Raw genomic sequence first — 23,317 nt, forward strand, 5'->3', positions numbered from 1 at the left:
ACCAAATAAGGCACACAATTCAATTTTGTCAGTGGGGGATAGATAACTCTGATCTGATTTGAAGATACACTTTTGTCTTTCTACTTCTTCATTGGTAAAAGTCACAATTGTGTTCAAAATGTCATCTGAAAAAAAGTAGCCAAATGTCCTTTGCATCGGTTCTTTGTTTCACTTCCTTCTTGGGCCATGGGAGATGAATAACAATGTTTTCTTTTTTTCAACGTTCTAGTGGATTTTTGGTAGAAGGGTTTAGTGTACCACTTACTGCCATTCTTCCCATAAATGACTTTACGTTGTAACAAGTCGGCAACATCATCGTTATCAACATCAGGTTCAAATTCATCCTCCGATTGATCATCCTGCTCCTCATTATCCTCATTTTCACTTAACAGTTCATCAGCATCGGACAGATCATCATCTGATTCTTCTAAAATGCGTACAATATCTTCCTGGTTAGAAAACTTCCTTGATGCCGCCATTCGTAAAAAAATCGCCCACTAGAAATTGATTTGTTATGTGGCTATTCAAAACAAACTATGTTTCATTAATCACACCGTGGGGTCATATATGACCCGAGCACTCGAAATAACACAGACCTTTCCGCACCAACACAACAATGCAACTTGCAGTGTCATCTTCGAACTGAAGCTAGACGAAGTGTTGTGTTTCCCTCTCACAACGGCGCTGGCGCAGAACGCATTTTATATGCACTGGAGTCGCCGGTGACCCCACGGTGTGATTGTAGGGTTAAGTGATAAAGCTGTTTCCACTGGTGTTTCAATTTTTGACTAAATTTCTTCTATTCGTCTTAATATGTGGATCTTTAGTGTGGACGTAGAATGGTTTTAATGTATTTCTTTCTACCTCAATGTCTTTATGTAAAATATGTATCCTATTTATTATTTATACGCACCTTTGGACAAATTTTTGATCAAACTGGAACACTTCGTTTCTTTCTTTGGAATTCACGGTGCATTATTGAGCTACATCATGCCATTACAGATTGTTATAAAAAATTGTCATAATATTTTAGGAATAGGTTCCTTACATCAGAATAAGAAAATAAGTTCATTTGGACTTGTGGTCGGAAGTGCATAGTTTCGTAGTTAAAGGGTGCTGGAAACGTGAAAAAATTAACTTTAAAGGTAAATAGTTCCACTACTATAGTACCGATCGTAGCCGGGTCAACACATCACTGAGGAAGTAGTTTGTGAACTATCCAAATATTCATTTTTCAGAACCTCCGGTACTTGCTCAATCATTTTTAGAGAGGCTGTTTGGAAGTAATTGATCACTCTCGATCTGCCACTCTAAAAATTGGTGTGTAAGTACTTGAACATTCTTAAACATGAATATTTGGATAGTTCACATACCAGTTCCTCAGTAATGTCATGATACGACTACGATAGGTCCTAAGTTCACTTTTTTCACGTTTTCGCATCCTATAACTTCAAAACTAACCACTTTTGAGCACAGATCCATATAAAGGTTTTTCTTACTTCAATGTAAGGAATCTGTTTTCAAAATATTGTGACACATTTTTCTAACATCCTATGTAAGTGTAATTTCATTTACATTTAAGTTCATAAGCGTCAGAACTTATTTCCCGATCAACAAACCTGTGGATTGTTACGGTCTTTCTAGTGTTAAGTAAAAGCAAGATCCATTTGTGAACCACATGGGATTTCAGTTTATTAAGCTCGGAGTTTTGTACGCCTCAAAGCTACAGAACATCACCTTTTCAAAACGTTAGAGTCAGATACATTTCCTTTACCCAATTTTCAATCTTGGTTAATTTCAGTCTTAAAGATTTCACCTGTAGAAACTAGTATGTACGTCGTTATGAATCACTTAATAAATTCGTTTGATTTTTTGAGATATCTGAAAGTTACAGGTTCTGGCTTGAAAGTTACGAATCCTATTCCAAGCGGTTCAATGAAATACATAGGAATATTATCCGCGCTACCTAAATATCACAATCATCTGCACCGGCGTATGGAATTGCTTGAAGTAAGTTGAGATACAGGGATATACTTTTAAGTATTGATTGAGTATTTGTTGCAACAGAAGATTGTGAAACATTGATAATTAGATAGAACACATGCTAGTTCATATGCAGTTCCTTGAACCGCTTGCATAACTTTCAAATTAGATCATTTTAAAATGTTAGATCCTTACGTGATGTTTCGCATTTTCGCTGATTTATAACTCTGATACGAGATATTTGTCATCCCACCGTAACTAGAATTTTTCTCATTCATTTGATATAAAGAATCACGTTCTAAATTTATAACAGCAAACCACCCTGTATAATTACAGACTGAAATACAGGACTAGCATAAATGATTCATTCATTTCGAAAAGGTTATATTTTCAAAATTATTACAGGTACACACATAAAAGATGTATGAAAAATGACCACAAACTCACAAGGTTTATACTCGTACATCCTCTATAAATGTTCAATGCGTGCCTCTTTGCTGACACGACACACGTACACACGACGTCTTTTTTCTTGCTTCCTCTGCATTTTCGAAAGGTACTAACTTCATACTGCCACACTGCCATACCCGACCGGAAAGATCATGGGCTCATGTTGCTACCTAGAATACACAATACAAACTTGGTGTATTTGTGGTTCTTTTCATATATCTTTCATACATCTTTCGTGTGTATACATGTAATACTTTTGAAAATATAGCCTTTTCAAAACAAATGAGTCATTTATGCTAGCTCTGTACTATGACTCACTTGGAGACTGAGACTGAGATTCTGGCTTACCGGTACACTAATCATTATACTATTATACCAAAGATATATTTCTTCTCCAACTTGAGTTCTCTACCCATAGCAGAAGTTATAGTACAGAACTTGTAGTCTTGGTGACTTATCATGAAATTGGAAGAGTAAGAATGAAAGGATGAACTGCGTATCGTAGTGATTAGTGCATGGCAAAGTAAACTGGAAACTCGACTGGTCTATGATAAAGTCGTATTTTCTCAGTATTTGAATTTTTCATTAAATTTACATCTATAATGACTATGATGTAAGAAAAACCTCATGTTATTTCTATTCCTTGTGTAAAATCTCTACATAATTAAAATAATTTAAGTTCTACCAAATTATTAGTTTAATTTTCTTTCTCTTTCAGAGTGTCAACGCTGAAAAGGCTACTTAAAATGAATGAGGAAATTAAGATAGAATTTAATGTGTTAACTATGGGAGAAACTATTGTGGTGCATAACATTTTTCTATATTATTGCATGATAACTGTAGAATAATATTTTATAGATGAATTTGATATAAGGTTAAGCTAATTTTTCGAAACCTGTACACGAATATAGGGTATTTAACCTACCCTTCACCTATTTTTTTAGAATATATTTATAATAACACAAATAATATTACTTCTATTCTCAGAATATAAAAGTAATATTTTCAAAATTCTCTAAACAATGAACACAGAAATGCGACTACCACCACGAGGATTAATTTAAAAAATTGAATCGGTATTCCAGGCTACGAAACAGTCTGTAAAGATAGTTAATATTACGATTATATATACTGTATATGTAGTATAGGGTGTCCCTTATTTTTGGTTATAATTTCGTGTTGCGATACGCACACCCCTCAAATGTATTCTATGTGACCATAAACATGCACTAGTGAAATAACAGCTCTCTTTGAGAACGTTAACCTGTGCCGACTTGACAAAATCATGAAATGGCGTTTCCACATTATGATATAATTTAGAATTTCCAACCATGATAACGAGGAAACTAAAAGAGACAGAGAAACGAAGCTTTGCACGAAGCAACTAGACAAAGGGCGACATCTCCTCGTGTATTGACAAACAGCATCGGATGAACAGTGTTGCCAACCCAAGGCAAAGTTTTGTTTTTGTAAATGGAATAAGCTAAATTGAATATCATCATTGGAAGCAGCAATGAAAATAAAGATAATGGAGATTGTAAAGGCAGATGAGTGTTGCAAACTTTTCTAGAAATAACGTTTAATATGTGTTCGCGTATAGTTGTTGTACATTTTAAATCAGATATTGCCAACAATTGTTTGCGTTAACTCTAAGTCTAGAAGCATCCGCTGAACAGTGTAGCCATCAACAGAACGGAGAAATTGAGTTTGAAAGAGATACAATAACTCGGAAAAGGTCACTAGTTCTGTATGTTTTGAAACCTATCATGTAAGGCGGTAGAGCATAAGGAGTAGAACCATGGTTATGTGAGATCGATAACTGATCGAGCTATACTATATCTTGTAAAAGCTGACAAGTAAGATTTGTGAAAGGTGGCAACGCTGCACAGCGGGTTAGAATTCCAACAACCTGGTCAAAATATGAAAACAGCATTCAATTTGGATGGGTTTATGTACTCGTGGGCTTTTAAGGACGCTGGTAACCATGATGAAATCAGGAGTAAAACAGCCGCTGCTGTGCAGCGTTGCCATCTTTTACAAACCTTAGTTCTCTAATTTAACAAGATACCGAATATATCCGTCAGTACGTGAGTTATCAATCTCACATTACCACGGCATTACTTCTCATGCTCTTCTGCCTTACATTATAGGTTTTAAACCATACAGCACTAGTGACCTTTTCCGAGTTATTGTATCTCTTCCAAACTCAATTTCTTCCTTCTGTTGATGGCTACACTTTTCAGCGGATGCTTGTTGGCTTAGAGTTAATGCAAACAATTCTTGTCAATATCTGATTTAAAGTGTACAACACCTATGCGCGAACACATATTACACATTATTTCTCGAAAAGTTTGCAACACTCATCTGCCTTTACAATCTCCTTTATCTTTATTTTCATTGCTGCTTCCAATGATGATATTCAATTTAGCTTATTCCATTTACAAAAACACAACTTTATCTTGGGTTGGCAACACTGTTCATCTGATGCTTTTTGTCAATACAAGAGCAGATGTCGCCCTTTGTCTAGTTGCTTCGTGCAAAGCTTCGTTTCTCTGTCTCTTTCAGTTTCTCCGTTATCACGGTTGGAATTTCTAAATTATATCATAATGTGGAAACGCCATTTCATGACTTTGTCGTGAAGTCAGCACGGGTTAACGTTATCGTAGAACGGGTTAACGTTTCAAACTCAAACAATAAAGATTCATCTTAGACTGGAGAAATGGTTATCCTTCGTTTTTCATTATCATTTGGTTATGAAACAAACGCCTGAGAGATATACAACCCTGTATACAACTATGTGGTGTTGGAATATATAACTCGTGGGATATCATGTTTTACTTTTAAAATTTCAACACTTCCAGTGTACCCCTAAAAATGTAATTAAGAAATAACGGCCATTTTTTCAATATTCAATTGCAACTAAACAATCTGCATAAAATTTGGAATCGACCAGGGAAATCAGCGCGTTTCTAGCACTTGTGGTTTTTGAGATCTCGTTGTCGAAAGGATTTGAAACAAAAATATAAAGTTCACTTGACCACAAACATCTAAACCTAGCATTTTAATTTACAGATAAGAATGGTGATGATTTTTTCTACTATCAAAATCAAAAGTCCTGGATGAGATTGGGACAGAGGTAAATAAACAACAACCGGACAGGAATAGTAGATATTTTCATTCTGAATGTAGGTTTGGTTCGGAACGTAATAGCACTGATATAATTACAACGTTGTTAGAGTTCACTTGATGAGGTCTTAATCATCATCATAGGTATTCTGCCTTTATTGGCAGGTCACTTGCCGCAGCTGAGAAGCTTCCATGCTCCACGGTCCTCCGCTAACCTTCGCGTATGATCTTTCTGTTTTAATATTATCCATTAATTGTAGTCTCTTTCGCCCCCTGCCTCTCTTTCCCTCCACCATACCCTCTAGGACGTCCCTCATGTTACAATCTCTTCTTAGGCAATGTCCCAACCAGTTCCTCTTCCTCTTCCTAATAATATCTAAAAGTGTTCTTTTCTCACCTACTATTTCTAACACTCTCTCATTCGTTTTCCGCTCGACCCAACTAATTCTTTCCATTCTTCTCCACACCTACATTTCGAAGGCTTCCAGTCGATTTTCGTCACCTTAATATTATTATTATTATTATTATTATTATTATTATTATTATTATTATTATTATTATTATTATTATTATTATTATTATTACTTAAGATTTGTATAATGAGTACAAAGATGCTTTTATAATTTATTTCAAGCTGCCATTCGTGTCTAATACACAGGGTTCCAATCAACGGGAAAAGGAGATTTCCCTCCTCACGTCAAATAATTTTCGTGGAGCGTCTAAGAAGGATTAATTCCCTGATAGGAAAATATTTTCTCAATTTCATATAAATACATCACTAGAACAACTTCCTGAAACATATGTAAGCCAATTTCAATATTTGTCTCAAAAAGTTACACTCTCCCTCGAAAAAGCAGCTTCATTCGAGCAGTGCTAATACATATATTGAAGATAAATAAATACACTTTGTTTCCAGTCTGTACAGTAACTATTAGTTATTTTTTCCGCAGGGTGCGACCCATTCCCTGGAAGCAGTACCTCTTTATTCAGAAGATCTTGCTAATTCAGCAACACGATTGTCTGAGTCATATACTTTGCTGAATTTAATAGACGAAATTTCTGATGAGGACGTAAGAAATATACCGATTGGATCTAGGAAATGCAAGTTCCCGGAAGAAACGGAAGGATTATGGGCTTTCAAATATTATAGTTATAGCGCTTGTGTAGCTCAGTGCAAAGTGGAAAAGAAGATGGAACTCTGTAACTGCACTGATATAATCATTGGTTACTCTGCAGGTAAGTTTGAAATAATTCAGTTCTACTAAATCAGCAAAGTTAATGTTGATAATGCAAAACCACGCTGAGGAATTCTAACTATCATTCTACTTACAAATTTTTGTAATTCCTGAATTTCCTTTAAGCTTCCAAGCTTTCGTTTGAGTAGCGTTGCAAATTTTTAATATTTTTATCACATCTCCAAAAAGGTTTTAGATATCAAATTCTTGTAAACGGTATTGTGGTCTTCAAATCTATTGATTAACCTTATGCAAGCACAGAATATGCCAAACAATATCCTCCTGCCGATACTTGCACAATACAAAATTTGAACCCTTTTTGTCTATTTGTTTAAAAGTTGGGCTATCAAAATAAATAGTCAACCGTGTATAATAATGTAGATGAATAAGATGCTTATCTAAGTCGTATTTCGAAATAAAGGTTTTTGAAGAAAATCAACTTTTCAATTTATTGTAATTTTGTTTATATTCATTCGAAATCCGTCATATCATGATCATAGCTTTAGACAGTAAAGTACTAAATATTTGAGATGTACATTATCCCGTCCATATTATTTGCTTTGTTACTGCTGTAGAGGTTTTTAAAGTTTGGACGTTTACGATACTGTAACGACATTAGCTTACAGCACCACATAACAAGTGTGATATTGTATGTTTTCGTTTTACATGTAAACTGTAAATACTCGTATGTAATAATCTGACGTAGTACCATTCGAGAAACTATAACTGTATGTTAGGTTGGCAACACTGTTAACTTTGTGCAAACACAGAATATGCTAAATAATGTTCCCCGATACATGCATAATGCAAAATTGGAACCCTGTTTGTTTATTGGTTTAAAAAGTTACAAGGACATATCAAAATAAATAGTCCACCCTGTATATACAGCCAGCCACAAAAGTTGTTTCTCGTTTTGGTAAAATTTATTTTGGACATATTACTGAAAACTGTACTCAAATTATCTGAACTTTTGTCGCTGACTATATATATAATATTTAATACATGTTTTCTGTATTTTTCCTTAATACTTTTTACTTTGTAAGGAACCAGCCTTATTATTATGAAATTGTGGGACTTTAGAAAAATCAATATTAAAACAATAATTCACGACAAACCCATTGAAATGTAGCCAAAGGAATATTTGAAATATTGGTTTGATATTAATATATCAGTCACAAATCACTTATAAGAAGGTTTTCACTAGTAAGTTAGTTGTCTTCTAGGTATAACTATTGTCAAAATAATATGTTTTCTGTTTCAGAAAATCAAAGAATATGCAGCGAGGAACGAGAAAAAGAATGTATAAGAAAGATTGAAGGTATAAGTAACTTCGTAAGATTTCTTTCGCTGAAATACACACACGTAATAATTAAAATGGTCATCGTGCTTCACTAGCATTAAATTCATTTTGGTGGCATTTCTAAATCAGTTATTGCTTTTCATAACGATAGTAGCATAAATGTAATTAAATAAAGAAGACACAGCATTTTTATAAGGTTAAAATTACTTTGGATATTATTAAAAATAAAAGGAAGGTATGGTGGCTCAGTGGTAAAGAGCATACTTGTAGTGCGTGGGGTAGCTGGTTCAATCTCCGGTCACGTAAGTTTGTGGTGGACAACATCGTGTCCGTGTGTTTTGTCGGGGTACTCCCATTTCCTCCCACTGTACATTCCACCAATTATTCCATCATCATTCTCTTGCTTTAATCATCGTCTCCCTTAGCCGAAAGGGCATAAAAGTGGGATCTTAATCCTTATGCGTATGACCAGGTACCCATACCCATACTCTTGCCGATATAAGTGATTCTTTTTTAATATTAGAATTTTACAAGAGTTCCTAGCTTTTCCTAACCATATCAGTTTTTTTTTTTTTTTTTACATTTTTAAATTTTTTTGAATGATGTATTTCTATGGTAATTAAGTTGTAAGTACCCAGGTACCTCGTCAACCCCGTTAAAGGTGTACAAAATATTTCATTTCATTTCATTTCATTATTGAAAGTATAGAAATAAAATCATTGTTTACTCATAGTTCAAATGTAAAACTAGAGAAAAGCCAAACTACGTATTTAAAAAAAGAGACAAGTTAAACAAATTAAGAGGATTTAATATTATGTCTATTACAATTGAGGAAAAAATTACAAATTTCTCATAAACGTGAGGGGTGGGCAAGATGTGAATGCCCTTTGTGTTCTTTTTCAACCGACGTATGATATAAAACATTGAAAAGTTAAATTTTCTGAGCATTCTTCATTTTGAACAGTATAAACGAATGTTGACATATTCTTCCCTTTTTGATGTTGTCCGAACATTCTATTCCTGGTTTCCTACTTTTAATATTACTCATTTATTAATGTGTTAGTCCGTTCTAAATGTCCAATAAAATACTCAGTCCAATAAATTTCTCCTTTTCTCTACTTGCCAGACTTGTTCCCAGACGTGACTAGTAAGGGAAGTAAAATTAAAGTTTAATTCCTTGAAACCGAGGAAAGAAATATCTAATATATTAATTATGAATGTATATAAAATGATTACATTTGGGAGTTTTCTTCTCTTGGTCTCAAACGAAATTTATACCGATGTGACTTACGTTATGCGCTGCATATTCCTACTTCATGTTTCAAAATGATGAGATTAAATTCACCCTTAGATATTTCTTCAAAAGTTATTTAAAGAAGTGGGTTCGCTGCTTTCTATGTTATATGATCTTTTCTTTTCACACATTCTTTCGTTTCTTTTTGCATGAACTTGTCTTTCTAAAAATGTTGTGTCCAAAAGTCATAAGCCTATGCAGGCGCTGCTCGTAAGGTAAGTCATACTGTTAAAATTAAAGTTCTATTTGTTTAAAGTAACTAAAGAAAGAAAAGTTATTTAATGTTGTAAATTTTGCATACAACAACTAGAGCGTTAGCTATTTCTCTTCCCTTAATTTGAAGTGATAAATCCCTACATGACTTCTCTCACGATCTGCCTCTGAGCCCATTCCATCTCTTTTAAATTAACCCCCAACTTTCAAATCTGCATGTTACAACAGGGTTATGAGCTTATATTCGTGTGATTTTATAGTTTGTAATTTCCTGAGTATTGGTTGTGATGGTAACAAATCTATATGAAATAATATCCCGAGTTTCTGTCATTAATCAGTTTTAATTTGACTAGATAATCTTGTGCTTATTTCTTACCTCTACATCATTTTTTTAAAGGATGGCCAAGAACAGTTGATAAATTTCAGGTTTGAACTGAAACTTTACTTCTAATTTAAGTATCTATTAAATTGCATATTGTTGCACTCATAGAAAAAGGAATACGACTTCACAAAATACTGTGAAGAACATTCAAATCAAGTACAAAATTTATGATACTTCATATTTGGAGACTATAGGGGAACACCTTTGCCAGAAAATGGTCTATTAAATGATTACATGTGTTTAAATCTGAGTTTAAGCAAGAAGAAAACTGCTCATGATTATGCCAATCTGAATTACCATGGGATTAGATATTCATTAAATAGTGTCCTTAGAAGATCCAGTGGCGGATCCAGGGGGCGATTCCCCCCTTCAGAAGAGGACCTTTTTTTATTTTATATATAAATAAAACCCATCCCAGAGTTTGGAGTTCCTAAAAGTGGCTCTAAGAAGCACTATTACAACCCACCGTCCCCCCAGAAGTCCGTCCTGGATCCACCCCTGAGAAGATCAAATGCAACATTCGATGTGTAGGTTATATATTTACAACCATTATTAACTACTGTGTATCGTTTGAGTCATCAGTAGCGAAAAGATAAGGCATAATTCTCAATTTTTTTTTTTTTTTAAAAAGTACCACTCTCTCATAAATCGGCTCGATTAATATATAACTCATAAAAGTTGGCTACACTGTGATTTTTTTCATTATGTTATTTTTTCTTGAACACATATTTGGTTTCCTGTTATACTGAAACAAAAAAAATGTTTGTTGCAATAAAGAGACAAAAGTAAGCCTCATCCAAGAACAATATACTAAACCACATTTCATCTTTACAGTCTACTCATGACGCTCTTTGCAAACTCCTGATGCATTGACACATGATTGATTCCAGGTGGTAGATCCCATGTAGTTCGGATTCTAAGTTAAGCTGTAGGTTCACGTCTCAAATAACCTCGGTGCGGAAAGGGATGCTAAACTTTAAAGCAACAGCAGCAATATTTAATCCTTAGTTTTGTCCCCGTAATATCTTCCGATATTTTTACATGTATGTCCCCACTGTTTACGTATCCTCTCAAAGAATACATAATTTTATTATAGACCTGCTTTCACTTTAATTTTATTTTGTTTTACTTGTTGAATGTCAAATAATTAATCGAATATGTATTACTGTTTTAAGACTATATTGCAGATTAAGTTTGGTTAGTGTAGGCGAATGATTGACGCTCGTACTTCCGGAATCGAGCTTCAATAGAGGTACAGAATTTTCAACTTTTAGGCAACTGGGAAGCTACTTGAGCAAACTTCGATTCAGGAAGCCAGAAATCAAAGAAACGGAAGTCGATGTGCTAACCACACAGCATACAATCAATGCCGTCTGTAGCTAGCTATGAGCCTTTGTGGATTATATCGGTAGGACAGCAATGCAAAACTTCTCCCTTTTTTACTCATGACGCAATTAACTAAACAACTTTGTGGGTTGTGTCGCTAGGACAGTGATTCCTAACTTCTTATTTTCTTTACTCATGGCATATTTAACTAAACGCCATGACATCGTGACACGCTTAGGTTATGTACTGTACTATTAACTAATATACACAGGGTGAACGGTAACTACGTGGACAAACCTTTTACAAAGAAGCAAAAAAGTAAAGTCCTAGTGAACATGGGGGAAATTACGTCACGTTTAGAAGTGACAGAGTGTCGAAAGCGTGGGAACATTAACTTCAAAGGCCAACAGCTTAAAAACAATAAATCGTAGAGAGAGCGGTTAAAAACGTCACTTAGAAAGTCAGAGCTACTCTATTGAAAACTGCATGTTTGAAAACGCAGCTACGTATGTGCGCATGGTGTTAACAACGTGTGACACTTTTTTTCTTTACAGCATGTCCGGGAAACCCTCCATTTCTTTGGGAAATCCCGTGTGGACGCACAGCTGCGTTTTCAAATATTCATTTGAGTCGTCCAAGTTTGTCCACGTAATTACCGCTCACCTGTATATATAGTCGAACTCAATGGCCGCAAAATTGATTTTAACTTCTTCATGGTAAAGATAAAATGCGTCATAACAGTCTAAATTTATACGTCTATTGTACTGCATAAAATTTATTTTTAAGTTTTAAAATTCCGCAACACGCCCCATGTAACTGCTTGACACAGCTGTTGCAAGTTGCTGCGCTAGGAGATCTATTTTTATTTTATTTTATATTATTTATATATTTTTCTTTTTTGCCTCGTACATGAATGGGGAGAACAATTTGAACCTTTCATGGCCTTTGTGCACACTGAAACTATCCTCAAACTGTTTATGAGAGTACATCTCATTGTATGGTGTAATTTATTTACTTTAAGAGACCATTATGTTCAGTTTTCTTTTATCAAGTGTATTCTTTGTATTAAAACGTTTAATAATAAATTATTATGTCTTTCAGATAAAGTGCGTGCAGTGAACATTCATGATGAACATGTAGATGGAATAACCTGTAACTGTCCTAGAAGTTGTATAGAAAAACAACCAACAGTTGTGCTCACTCATGTTGTCGAGTAAGTGTATTTTTCATAATGCTGGATCTTCAAACCCTCAACAGGATAACCTTCTTGTGTATCTTTGCTTTTAGTTCCCCATAAACGTTTTAATATCTTGAATTGAATTTTATGGTTTACACAATTACTTGAGAACATTTTATACTTTACTTTCTACCACAATGGACGTTTTTATGTGTTAATTAACGTGTCTTAGGTGTGCATCATTCATTCACTGAGCTTAATGAATATATATAAATGAAGCAAATCAATAGGTTTCTAGCTTTCTCAAGAAAGTAAAAGTGAACATTCATGATGAACATGTAGATGGAATAACCTGTAACTGTCCTAGAAGTTGTATAGAAAAACAACCAACAGTTGTGCTCACTCATGTTGTCGAGTAAGTGTATTTTTCATAATGCTGGATCTTCAAACCCTCAACAGGATAACCTTCTTGTGTATCTTTGCTTTTAGTTCCCCATAAACGTTTTAATATCTTGAATTGAATTTTATGGTTTACACAATTACTTGAGAACATTTTATACTTTACTTTCTACCACAATGGACGTTTTTATGTGTTAATTAACGTGTCTTAGGTGTGCATCATTCATTCACTGAGCTTAATGAATATATATAAATGAAGCAAATCAATAGGTTTCTAGCTTTCTCAAGAAAGTAAAAGTCAGCTTCCAAAATAACATGCAACACAAAAATTAGATGAATTTCAAGCAAAGCATTCTAATCCAACTTCAGAACGAGAAGGCAAGAAACTAACATAGTAAATTTTTACAAATCTTTTCTTTTCTTTTCTATTTTTTAATTAACTGTTTCTATCATTTTCCTCTTCCATTCTTGGAGGAAAACACAGATCTTCTGCCCCAAGTATAGTGATTTGTTGTTTTGAAGATTGTTTTTAAAAGTCGATAAAATTTTTGTTTGTTTGTGTTTTGGCCTTCATAGATCTAATTTGTACAATATTTTATACATTTTAGTACTCTGCAAGGCAATGGTTAGGAAACAGATTAGCAGTTATCCACTAGCGTTTATTTCAATATTTAAAATTCTCCTTTTTCTTAAGTTTAGTTTATTTAAATAGATTTTTTATTCGATTTCATATTTCCCTGAGATGCTTTAATGTAGATGTCTAAATGTATAAAAATAGCTATTTTGCTAGTTTCAGGAAATCATATTATAGTTCTGACTTTTAAGGGTCTTGTGTATACTTCGTTCAATTCTTCGTATTTTCTTTAAAGAACTCTATAATGACTGAAAACCATAATTAACTTTTGGATAATTGAAATCTCTCATAAAGTGTTTTGTATACAAAGAGCATACCGTATCGTTATTAAGAAGAACGCTATGTTGTTTATAGATTGTGTTTAAATCGACTTTTTATTGTCTATGTGAGATGACTAGTTGCAGCTTAACACATATTTTGAGTTTCATTTATACTTTGCAAGTTTTTCAGTGTTACGAAACTTTTATATTATTTGAAGTTAGTGTATGTTCGGAACTGTTTCATCATTATTTTTATAGTTATTCTAATAAACATACGTATGTTGTCTGCCATATTTAGAGCTGGTATCTCTTCTTCTTCATTTAGGATTTTTAACGTGCAATAGTATATTTCGTTTCGTTGCCGAACATATGAATAATAATTATTTTTCTTGTATTTGTACAACTTTGTTATATACTCTCATAATGCAGCTTATATCATGGATCTGCCGTAAGACTGAGATGTTTCGAAATATCGAATGATTTATAAATATTTTCAAACATCAGTGACGAAAAAGCTTATTAGCCGATATCGACATTTTAGTATTACGCTACTTTTATATATTTGGACATTCTTCAATATTCGATACTTAGATACTTTTAATGTTCTATATTTCGATATTTTCAATATTACGATATTTCCGATATTTTTCAATATTCGATGATTTCGATATTATTCAATATTTTGACATTTTCAATATTTTCAATATTTCGATATATCGATCAACAATGTGTTTTATTGATTTCAACTTTCAGCATTCAAATCCAGATGTGACTTCACTCTAATAAATCGTACAGTGATTACCTCTGTGGCAAAGGGTCAGGTGTCGATCTAAAGTTGAACTAAGCTGACTTTGTAGTAAAATAAACATCCTGTGTGAGAATTTCATGGCATATTTCTATCTCCGCACACATTTCATCAATTATTTCTTCATTTTCATGTCAATGTAGTTCGGAACTTAACTAGATCTTTCATATAGATAGAATTTCATAATATTGCCAATATAATCAAAGCGTCTTTTAGGTAAATCTTAAAAAAGTGAAACTATTCTTGCTATGTACCGCTCTTCAAAATTGAATTAATAACTGTGTCACTGATTAGCAGGTACATGCTTTTAAGTTTCGATTTGATAAAAATAACCAAATATGTAAAAGAACACCTCTGGCGACCCATACGGGTCCAAAAAACAAAGTTTTGAGAAGTGATTAAGTGATACAGCATTGCCTACTGAGGCACAAGGAGTACCTCTTTTGTTTCAGGTCATATGAGATTGAAGTGGTTGACTAATATTCGTGGGTTCTCTTTTAGTGTCAAGAATTTAAAGCATTATTGAAGTTTAGAAAGTTAAAATATTTTCGAGGTGTAATGTACTAGATATTAACGTAGGTATTTCTATTAATGTTTTAAAATATAAGTCACAAGGTGGTAAACATTAATTAAAATGTTTTGATTGATTTTTAACCATATAAGTTACAAGATGATAAACATCAATTTCAGTGTTTCAATTGCTCTTATTGAACAATTAGCTGAAATGTTCGTTTTTTGAACTGGGACATAGGTTTATGTAAAGTACTTGAACCCTTCGTCCCCATAGGATGTGCATGAAATATGAATTTGGAATTAAAAGGCATCTCCAATATTACTATTTATCTCTTGGATTGGATTCTAATAACGGTTGTTTCTATTATTTTTTCATGTCACTTCCATATTCCTTTTCTTTTCCTGCCAAAAATGTGGTTAAACCTAAGTAGGCAGGGACCACTCATGTACCAAACATTATTAAATTTGATGCATCTGTCTAGAAGTAAGTCGTAAAAACACTTTTACGCGTCATACTAATAATCCTTAACCCCTAGTCTAAAAACTTAAGTTACGCCAGTGTCTATTCCTACAATTGGGGGTAGAAGTAAATTTTATGTTGCCATTTTTTTCTTTCATAAAGTAAGATGAGGCAAATGTGAAGAAACCTCCTGCCGGGAGTGAAGAAGTTCATCCCACTTCGAAATGGGCGGATTGCACGAGTCATTGGTTCCAATAGAATAGGTAATATCTAAGCCTACAAATCTAGTAGTACTATTAATCCGAGGTACTGTAGATATTACTAGGATTGTAACCTGGTTTCAAGGGGTCCTAAGATCATGGATTGTATTTTGCCGGATTGTCATCATACAAAAAGGAGTCGACATCTTGCGACGTCTGGAAGCAAAAGAGGGATGTTGGCTCGACTTTGAATGCTGCGGCGCCAACACTGGAGTTGTTGGTAAACTACACTTTGTTAAAGAAGTTCCCTCTACCAGTAGATGAAACTAGGAGGTTGAGGAGCCTTCCCTTCAGTGTTGGGAAGAAACAAATATGCTTGTCCTTCGATGTAGTGCGAGATAACTGGGTTCAACGAAGTTAGAGATCAGATTAGGCATATTATATATACAAAATATAAAGAAATGTAAAGATTTTGGCTAAATATGAAAATTTTACCGAAATATTTTCTTGAAACGTAAAACTAAGCAAAAAAATACACTGAGCAAGGCTATGTGATAAAAATATATATAAATACAAACACGTAAATGCTTCAGCACAATAAATGTGTCTTCATCAGACTTCAACTCCTTCTCTAGACACAGTTAGTGTGTTGAAACTGTTATGCGTTTGTGTTTTTATATATTTTTATCACATAGCCTTGCTCAGTGTGTTGTGTTTAGTTTTACAATTTGGGAAGAATGCCTGATGAAATAGAAACGAAAAACCTTAAAACAAACTATTTTTACTCCCCATATTATGAAGCATTAGCATCCTTGTTTCCATTGCCATTCTAGGCACTTTTTAAAATATGAAATTTCGTATTTTGCCTCTCACTAGTAATAAATATAACTTTAAGTCTTTTGACTGAGTTTTAACAATGTAAATCACATGCTAATCGAACAAAAAATAGGTAATGAAACTCACTGTTATTTGTTTCAGGGCGGATCCAAATGTAAAATTTGAGTATGGGAAATGGGTGTATAGTGTAAAACTAAGCACACAGAGAGTTCGGCTCAGGGTAATCCGAAGTTCGCTTGATATTGCTGGTAAGTAAAGAGGAACACAGAAATCTTTGCTGCGACTCAGTAATTGTATTTTGTGTCAGTGTACCATCCTCTATTAAACATCAGTTCTATTTTCTCGTTTTCCTGTCCTTTGATCATTACAAAGACTGGTTTCTTTGTATTCTCTAGGAGTTAGAAGTTACTACTCGGGATTATGAGAAAATAAAGAAGAAGATGGCCCCAAACCGGAGTGTACACTACAACATACCCATCAAAAGAATTACAATTTTTTGAAACAACAATTCAGAACTGTATAGATGAATCCATGAAATAAAATGAAATCTTTGTTTTTTATGTCCCACGAGTATGCCGGTTAGGCTAAAAGAGAGGGTGATGATGAGAGATGAGTGAAATGGTGGAATGAATATAGTAAGAGGAAACGGGAGAACCCCGAGAAAACCCACGATAACGGTGTTTGTCCACCACAAGGTTTACACGGCGCGAGCTGGGATCGAACCATTGACCCCAAGCACTGGAGGTGAACGTTCTACCACTGAACCACCACCCCCCATAGATGAACCCACTCTAACAAAAGATGTACTAACAAATACAAGATATAAATCCAACCGTGGATGACAATAGCTATACTTAACTCAATTAAAATAAAGGATACTATTTGGAAAAGTATTTCAAAATCCATTCAATTTAAGCCTTTGCGAGAAACACAACCAATACCACAATATCTCAAAGAGAGATAACTAGACTGTCAAAAACACCTATTATATGAATAATACCTAGGTATGATAAAAGCAGGATATAATGTTGAGAAAAGTTTGAGGTAATTAAATCAACAATAAATATTCCAACAAAGGAAAAACATGCGGAAATAAATACCGTTATTGAACTTGTAGCCCTTATGAATGACCCAGTAAAAGTAGCAAATGTGTTCAACAGATTTTTCACAGGAGTTGGGACAAACTTGGCAGCCAGTATAGAATTATTACCGGTACCAGGGGACTATTCTTAACACATACGTGGAAGTGTTGAAGAAAGTTTAATTTTCAAGTCTGTAAATGAAACTGAAACACTGTATGTAGCATAATTAGGACATTACCTAACGAATCAAACGTAGGATAATATAAACACAAACACTATCAAAGATTCTAGTAAGGAAATAGCACTCATTCTAGAACATACAAGTAATAAAACTTTCGAAAGTAATAGCAGTCTCGAAAGTTATAGCAGTGAAAATCTCGAAAGTAATAGCAGTGCATAAAGGTGGTATAAAACATGTAAAACTAATTATAGAGCAATTTTAATACTGAGCAAAGTATATGAGAAAGTAGTCTATTCCCGATTAATAGAGTTCATTAAAAATAGTAATTCAGGAACAATATAGAATTCAAAAATATAAGTCTATCCAAATTATCATTAACGATATTTCATACTACATATCAGGTGCTAATGATGAGAATAGTTATGTGATAGTTGTGTAATAAATTCGAAACTACAATTACGAATATTTAGTATATTAATTTTAGAAGTTGTAATTACTAGACCTATATTTTAAAGTAAGTTTAATGAATGAAAGCCATAACTGTATTTTGTAATTTTAAGCTATATAAATGAACAAATTTTGTTTCTGAGAAAAAATGAGTTTAATTAAAAGTAACTGATCCTATAAGCTTCTTAAGAAAGGTATTATTATAAACAATTATATCTAGGCAAATAACATTATTCTACTTAGGAGTTTTTTCCATGCGAACTTTCTGGTATGAAGTTGTCATTAATGATCTTGGCCAAAATATTCTTTATACCGTTATGGTTTTTATCCATTCAGTTACATAATGTTTCAATTCAATTACAACACTTCTAATAATACATACATTTTTTCGCAGTGTCTCTTGGAGGTGTTATTTCATTGTTTCTTGGAGCCAGTATGCTTAGTGTGGCTGAAATTTTTTATTTCATAATTGTTAGACCAATTTTCATATGTTGTAAGAATAATATACGCAGGAAAGCTTTTAGCCGTAGGTTACACGCTTAGTTTGTTTATGCTATATATTACTTGTGATTTATTGTGTTTATTATATCAAGTGACAAAAGTAAGTCTTAAGATGGTTAACAGGATTATGTATTTTTACCTGTTTACTACACAAAAGGAGACAACTGAATTATAATATAAGGCAAGTAGTGCACTAAAGAATACCACAGAACTCATATAATACTAGAGAAAGGGATTAAAGTATTTATTAAAGTGTAGTCAAAGTCTAAACTAGTCTGACTAGATATTTTTGGCAAATTTTATGTGAATTTAGTGCCGGATTCCATGAACAATGTTGAAGAACATTAATTGTTTGAACAACGGAGGAGATAAAATAGTCTGATTTCATATACAGATAATTGTGATACGTTATATAAATGCAACGACTTATATTAATAAATATAATGATATGTTATATAATTATGATACGTTATATGTTTTCTACAATAATACAACTTTGCCATCATGTAATGAGTTCGTATGTAGTAATGTAACATAATACCAAACAATGTTAAAGTATTATATAGTTTACCTACAAATATTTTATAATTTTAAATATATATATATATATATATTAATTTTAACTTCTTTAAATAAACTTCCAAGGATAGTTTCATTGTTTTTCTTTTGCATGAGAATGTTTGCTAATAAGTGATCTTAAAGAATAATTCTAACCAGTATAAGAATGCATAGGAAACCTATAATGTTGTCAAGAACCTAGGTGTTGCTTGAAAATATACATCATACTATGTTTAAAAAATTAAAATATGCCTAATTTACAATTTCTTGTTGTAAACTTTTATTATTAAAACGAATATTGTATGAAATTTAATATTTTCAGAATATTGTATTTCAAGCTCGAAGATTTGATTTAAAAAGTTAAAAGATGAATAAATGTCTAATCTAGTTTGGAATTTTAATGTTACACGTTTAAGATATGATTAAAGAGTTAACTGTGTACCACATCTAATATTGAGCTTTTAACACATTATATACAGACGACAAAACCAAAAAGAAAAAATGATAATGAAATGTGTACCACATTTAATTTTGGCTTTTATCTTGGCATATGGAAGACGAAGATTAAAGAGATGATTAACAAATTTGTTCACAGTTTTATTTAATTATGTGCAGGATCTTCAAGAAAGAACTGCGGGTTTTCGTGGGCTGAATGCACGAGTTAAAGTATTTGGATTGTTGAATGTTGCATCATTTTGTTTGGAAATTTAAATAGTTTTCTTCAGTGCAAAACACAACTGCAGTGGTATCAGAATCCATTATATTATTAATGTATTTGTATATCAATGTGTTTGTATGTATGCACCATTCACAGCCTGTTCAGATGGAAACACCTATCTTTAAAGTTATCTTGTTGCTCGATGGGGCACCCCATCATTTTGTTCATATTGTTTCACAAGCTTTGTATGTTCCACTTTGAAGATCGATGCATTGAATGTCAAGAACCCATTTCTTTGCCCCCAAGAAGCTCTGACCTTACACCATTGGTTTTCTTTTTTAAGAAGCACACTGTGTACCGTGTTATAATTGATAATGCAAACCACATGAAAGCAAGCATCAAAGAGGCAATTGGTACTATTAGACAAACACGCTCTATTAGGTCTGGCATGAAATTGTATTGTCTGGAAATGTGTCGTGCTATGAATGGTACACATATAGAAACATATACTAACATTCAAGTACACTTTAATATAGTTGGTCACATCATAGTATTATGGCAGCACTATACTTAATTTTTACTGAATAAAGTTAATATGTTGCCAAACAAAACGGTGTATCATCAACCATACAAGGGTCATTACTTCTGCACAGCAGCCTCATGAAATCGGTGGCGGATTTAGAAAGTAAAAGCTTTGGGGCCAGCCAGAACCCAGACTATGATATATATATATATATATATATATATATATATATATATATATATATATATATATATATATATATATATATATATATCATGAGTTTACAATTTTCCATAGATATTATGGCTATAGTTTGGTTCATATTGTGGACCTCAAGTATTGTTTTACATATTGTGTAACAGGAAACCTGCAACCGAAACTATAAATAATGCTTCCAAAATTTTCCAGTAGAGAATAAAAAGCAACAATTACTATAAACTTTCAAAAATATATAAAATAATTAGCCTCAATTATTATTGTCACATAAAAAACCCGGCCTAGATTCCCGGCTCCGGCTAGCCCCGCCACTACAAGAAACCCCATTATTCTTTTTCGAAGGCCCTGTATTACAACACTGATACCAGTAGTAAAATGCTGTTTCTCAACAATGAAACGAAACAAACAAATAATCAAATATAACCGCTAGAAAACAATAAGAAAATGTGCTCTTGACGCAATCAGTTTTAGCAAATTTGACTGAATTAAATAGTAGACTTTAGGAATGACGGCAAAGAAAATGGGAAATAAAAGTGATCTGATTTGATACATAGATAAATTTAATTTGTTTCATAATTTGTAATATAAATTTAGTATCCTCTAATATGAATGCTATGTATATTTAGCATCCTGTAATAACTAAGCGATGGCATTTTAAACGTAGCTAGTATATCTATCATAGCTTCAACACGTACTTAATCATAAGAACAAAATTTCCTATTACAGTATAAACTTAAGCAACTGGTGCGTTCAGTGCACAAGGGAACCAAGTCCACCTTTTTATCATTTTGCACATGTTTCATCTTTAAAGTCCGTGTCTAAAGCTCCTTTGAGGCGACCCGCTCGGGAGAGTAATACTCCCAGAAGTACGATTTTTCGGGCGGTACCCTAGCCAGCTGTTTTACGCAGTACCCTAGCTAGCTGTTTTAAGTTGGTTACAAAATTTATATAATGGGAGTCAATGTGAAACACAACAAGCCCTGCGGGGCTTCTAATTCGTTCCAATACTACTTATCGGCACAAATTAAGTAAATCACTTTTTCGAGTATTATTTTCATCTTATTTTAATGAAAACAGTGTTATAAATTTTTTGTAAAAAAAATAACACTTTCCTTGTCCCGGGTTTGAACCTACGTCAAAGGCGACTTCCGTTACTAGACCGTAGCCCTAGCACGCTCGAACACGAGGACTGATAGCAAGGAGCGTTAGATTTCTGATATATGCATGCTACGTGGTAAGAAACAGATAACTCCAACGAATCAGAATCATGTATTTAGTTCCTATTTTCGGGAGTATTACTCTTTTGAGGCATTGTAAACAATTCGTGTAGTGTATAAAGAACCGTGTTAACTTTTCCGTGTACTTCAGCGTAGTGTACGAAACTTTGTCTATTTTCCTCACAACTTTTGTGATTGGATTTAATTCTCTTGTGCTCTGAATGCTCCAATTATAAAGACAAGACCAAAATCTTTGAACAATATAACTTGAACAATTTTCAAATCCAATTTTAAATATATACAGGCAGTTTCCAAGTTATCTGAATTCGACAATTTACGAACGGTATTTCATCCGAATTAAGAAGCAGGTTTATATTTCTAAATTCTATTTTGACAGATATCTAATAAGTTATTCATAAACTAAATAGGTACTTAACGATTGTTGCATTGTTATTAATTTGTTATTTTTTGTATTGCTGGTGTAACAATATAAGTTTCTGTATCTTACGAAATACATTATATAATTGAGTTTAGCATTTGAATATTATTAAAACAGTATTTTTTTCGTACCATGTCATAGGTATTTGCGATAAAACTTCGGTTATGGTAAAAATTCCACTTACACAAAGATCCCTTCAACGATCTATTTGCGTTAAGTCAGGAAACTCTATACGAGTATTTACAAAATAAAATTAACAATCTTTGATATAGTGTATATAACACACTCGGAAAATTGTTTCTATGAATACACGAAAAATATAGCAGATTTTATTGTTTAGTGTTCCTTCATGTAAATTTCGACTCTTCAATGTTAATTGTTAAAAAAATTGGCCAAAACCGCTAAGTAAACTAATATCTTAAATACTAGGTAAAAAGAAATAACTCAGAATTCTACTTTGACATCAGGTTGGTATCCTCAACTTACTACCAACCAACATTCAATAGATAAACTGCATTCATACAACACATGAAATAAAAATGCTCTTACTATTACATAGTATTTTATATTCTCCACTAGTGGTTAATGAACACAATATAGGTTTTCCATGGTACACTTTGGTCACAAAAGCCTGGATTGTCTTCCCGAGTCTAATTTTTTTTAAAAAAATATACCCTACATACTTACGAATTCGCTTCAGGTCTGGATCATTTTATCTGCAGCTTGTCGCAGACTGGTGTGAAATTATAACGATAATATTGAAGTATGCATATGAAAATTTCGTTGTAGATAAACAAAATAGCCAAAATACTGTAAATTCCCGTGGTTTTAAGTCGCAAATTTCATACATGATTTATATTTTTATTCTAGAATATTTAGAAAAACGACGAAAGTAAGGGAA

General features: G+C 33.1%; 1 protein-coding gene across 1 annotated transcript; it reads left to right on the top strand.

Moving 5' to 3' along the window:
• The first annotated feature begins 1,995 nt into the window (after nt 1–1,995).
• LOC145666237 (uncharacterized) lies at nt 1,996–23,312 on the top strand. The gene is made up of 5 exons (XM_081733303.1): nt 1,996–2,010; nt 6,510–6,795; nt 12,411–12,522; nt 16,736–16,842; nt 23,287–23,312. The coding sequence occupies exons 1-5, from the start codon at nt 1,996–1,998 to the stop codon at nt 23,310–23,312; spliced, it is 546 nt and encodes a 181-aa protein (XP_081589429.1).
• Nucleotides 23,313–23,317: the final 5 nt, after the last annotated feature.

The sequence above is a fragment of the Thermobia domestica genome, chromosome 12, assembly GCF_964235325.1.
Source record: "Thermobia domestica chromosome 12, izTheDome1.hap1.1, whole genome shotgun sequence".
Taxonomy (NCBI): Eukaryota; Metazoa; Arthropoda; class Insecta; order Zygentoma; family Lepismatidae; genus Thermobia; species Thermobia domestica.

Excerpts from the sequence above, each read along its gene's own strand:
- LOC145666237 (XM_081733303.1), top strand. Across the intron at positions 6,796-12,410 it reads AATCATTGGTTACTCTGCAG|ATAAAGTGCGTGCAGTGAAC; the intron begins GTAAGTTTGAAA and ends TATGTCTTTCAG. Across the intron at positions 12,523-16,735 it reads GTGCTCACTCATGTTGTCGA|GGCGGATCCAAATGTAAAAT; the intron begins GTAAGTGTATTT and ends TATTTGTTTCAG.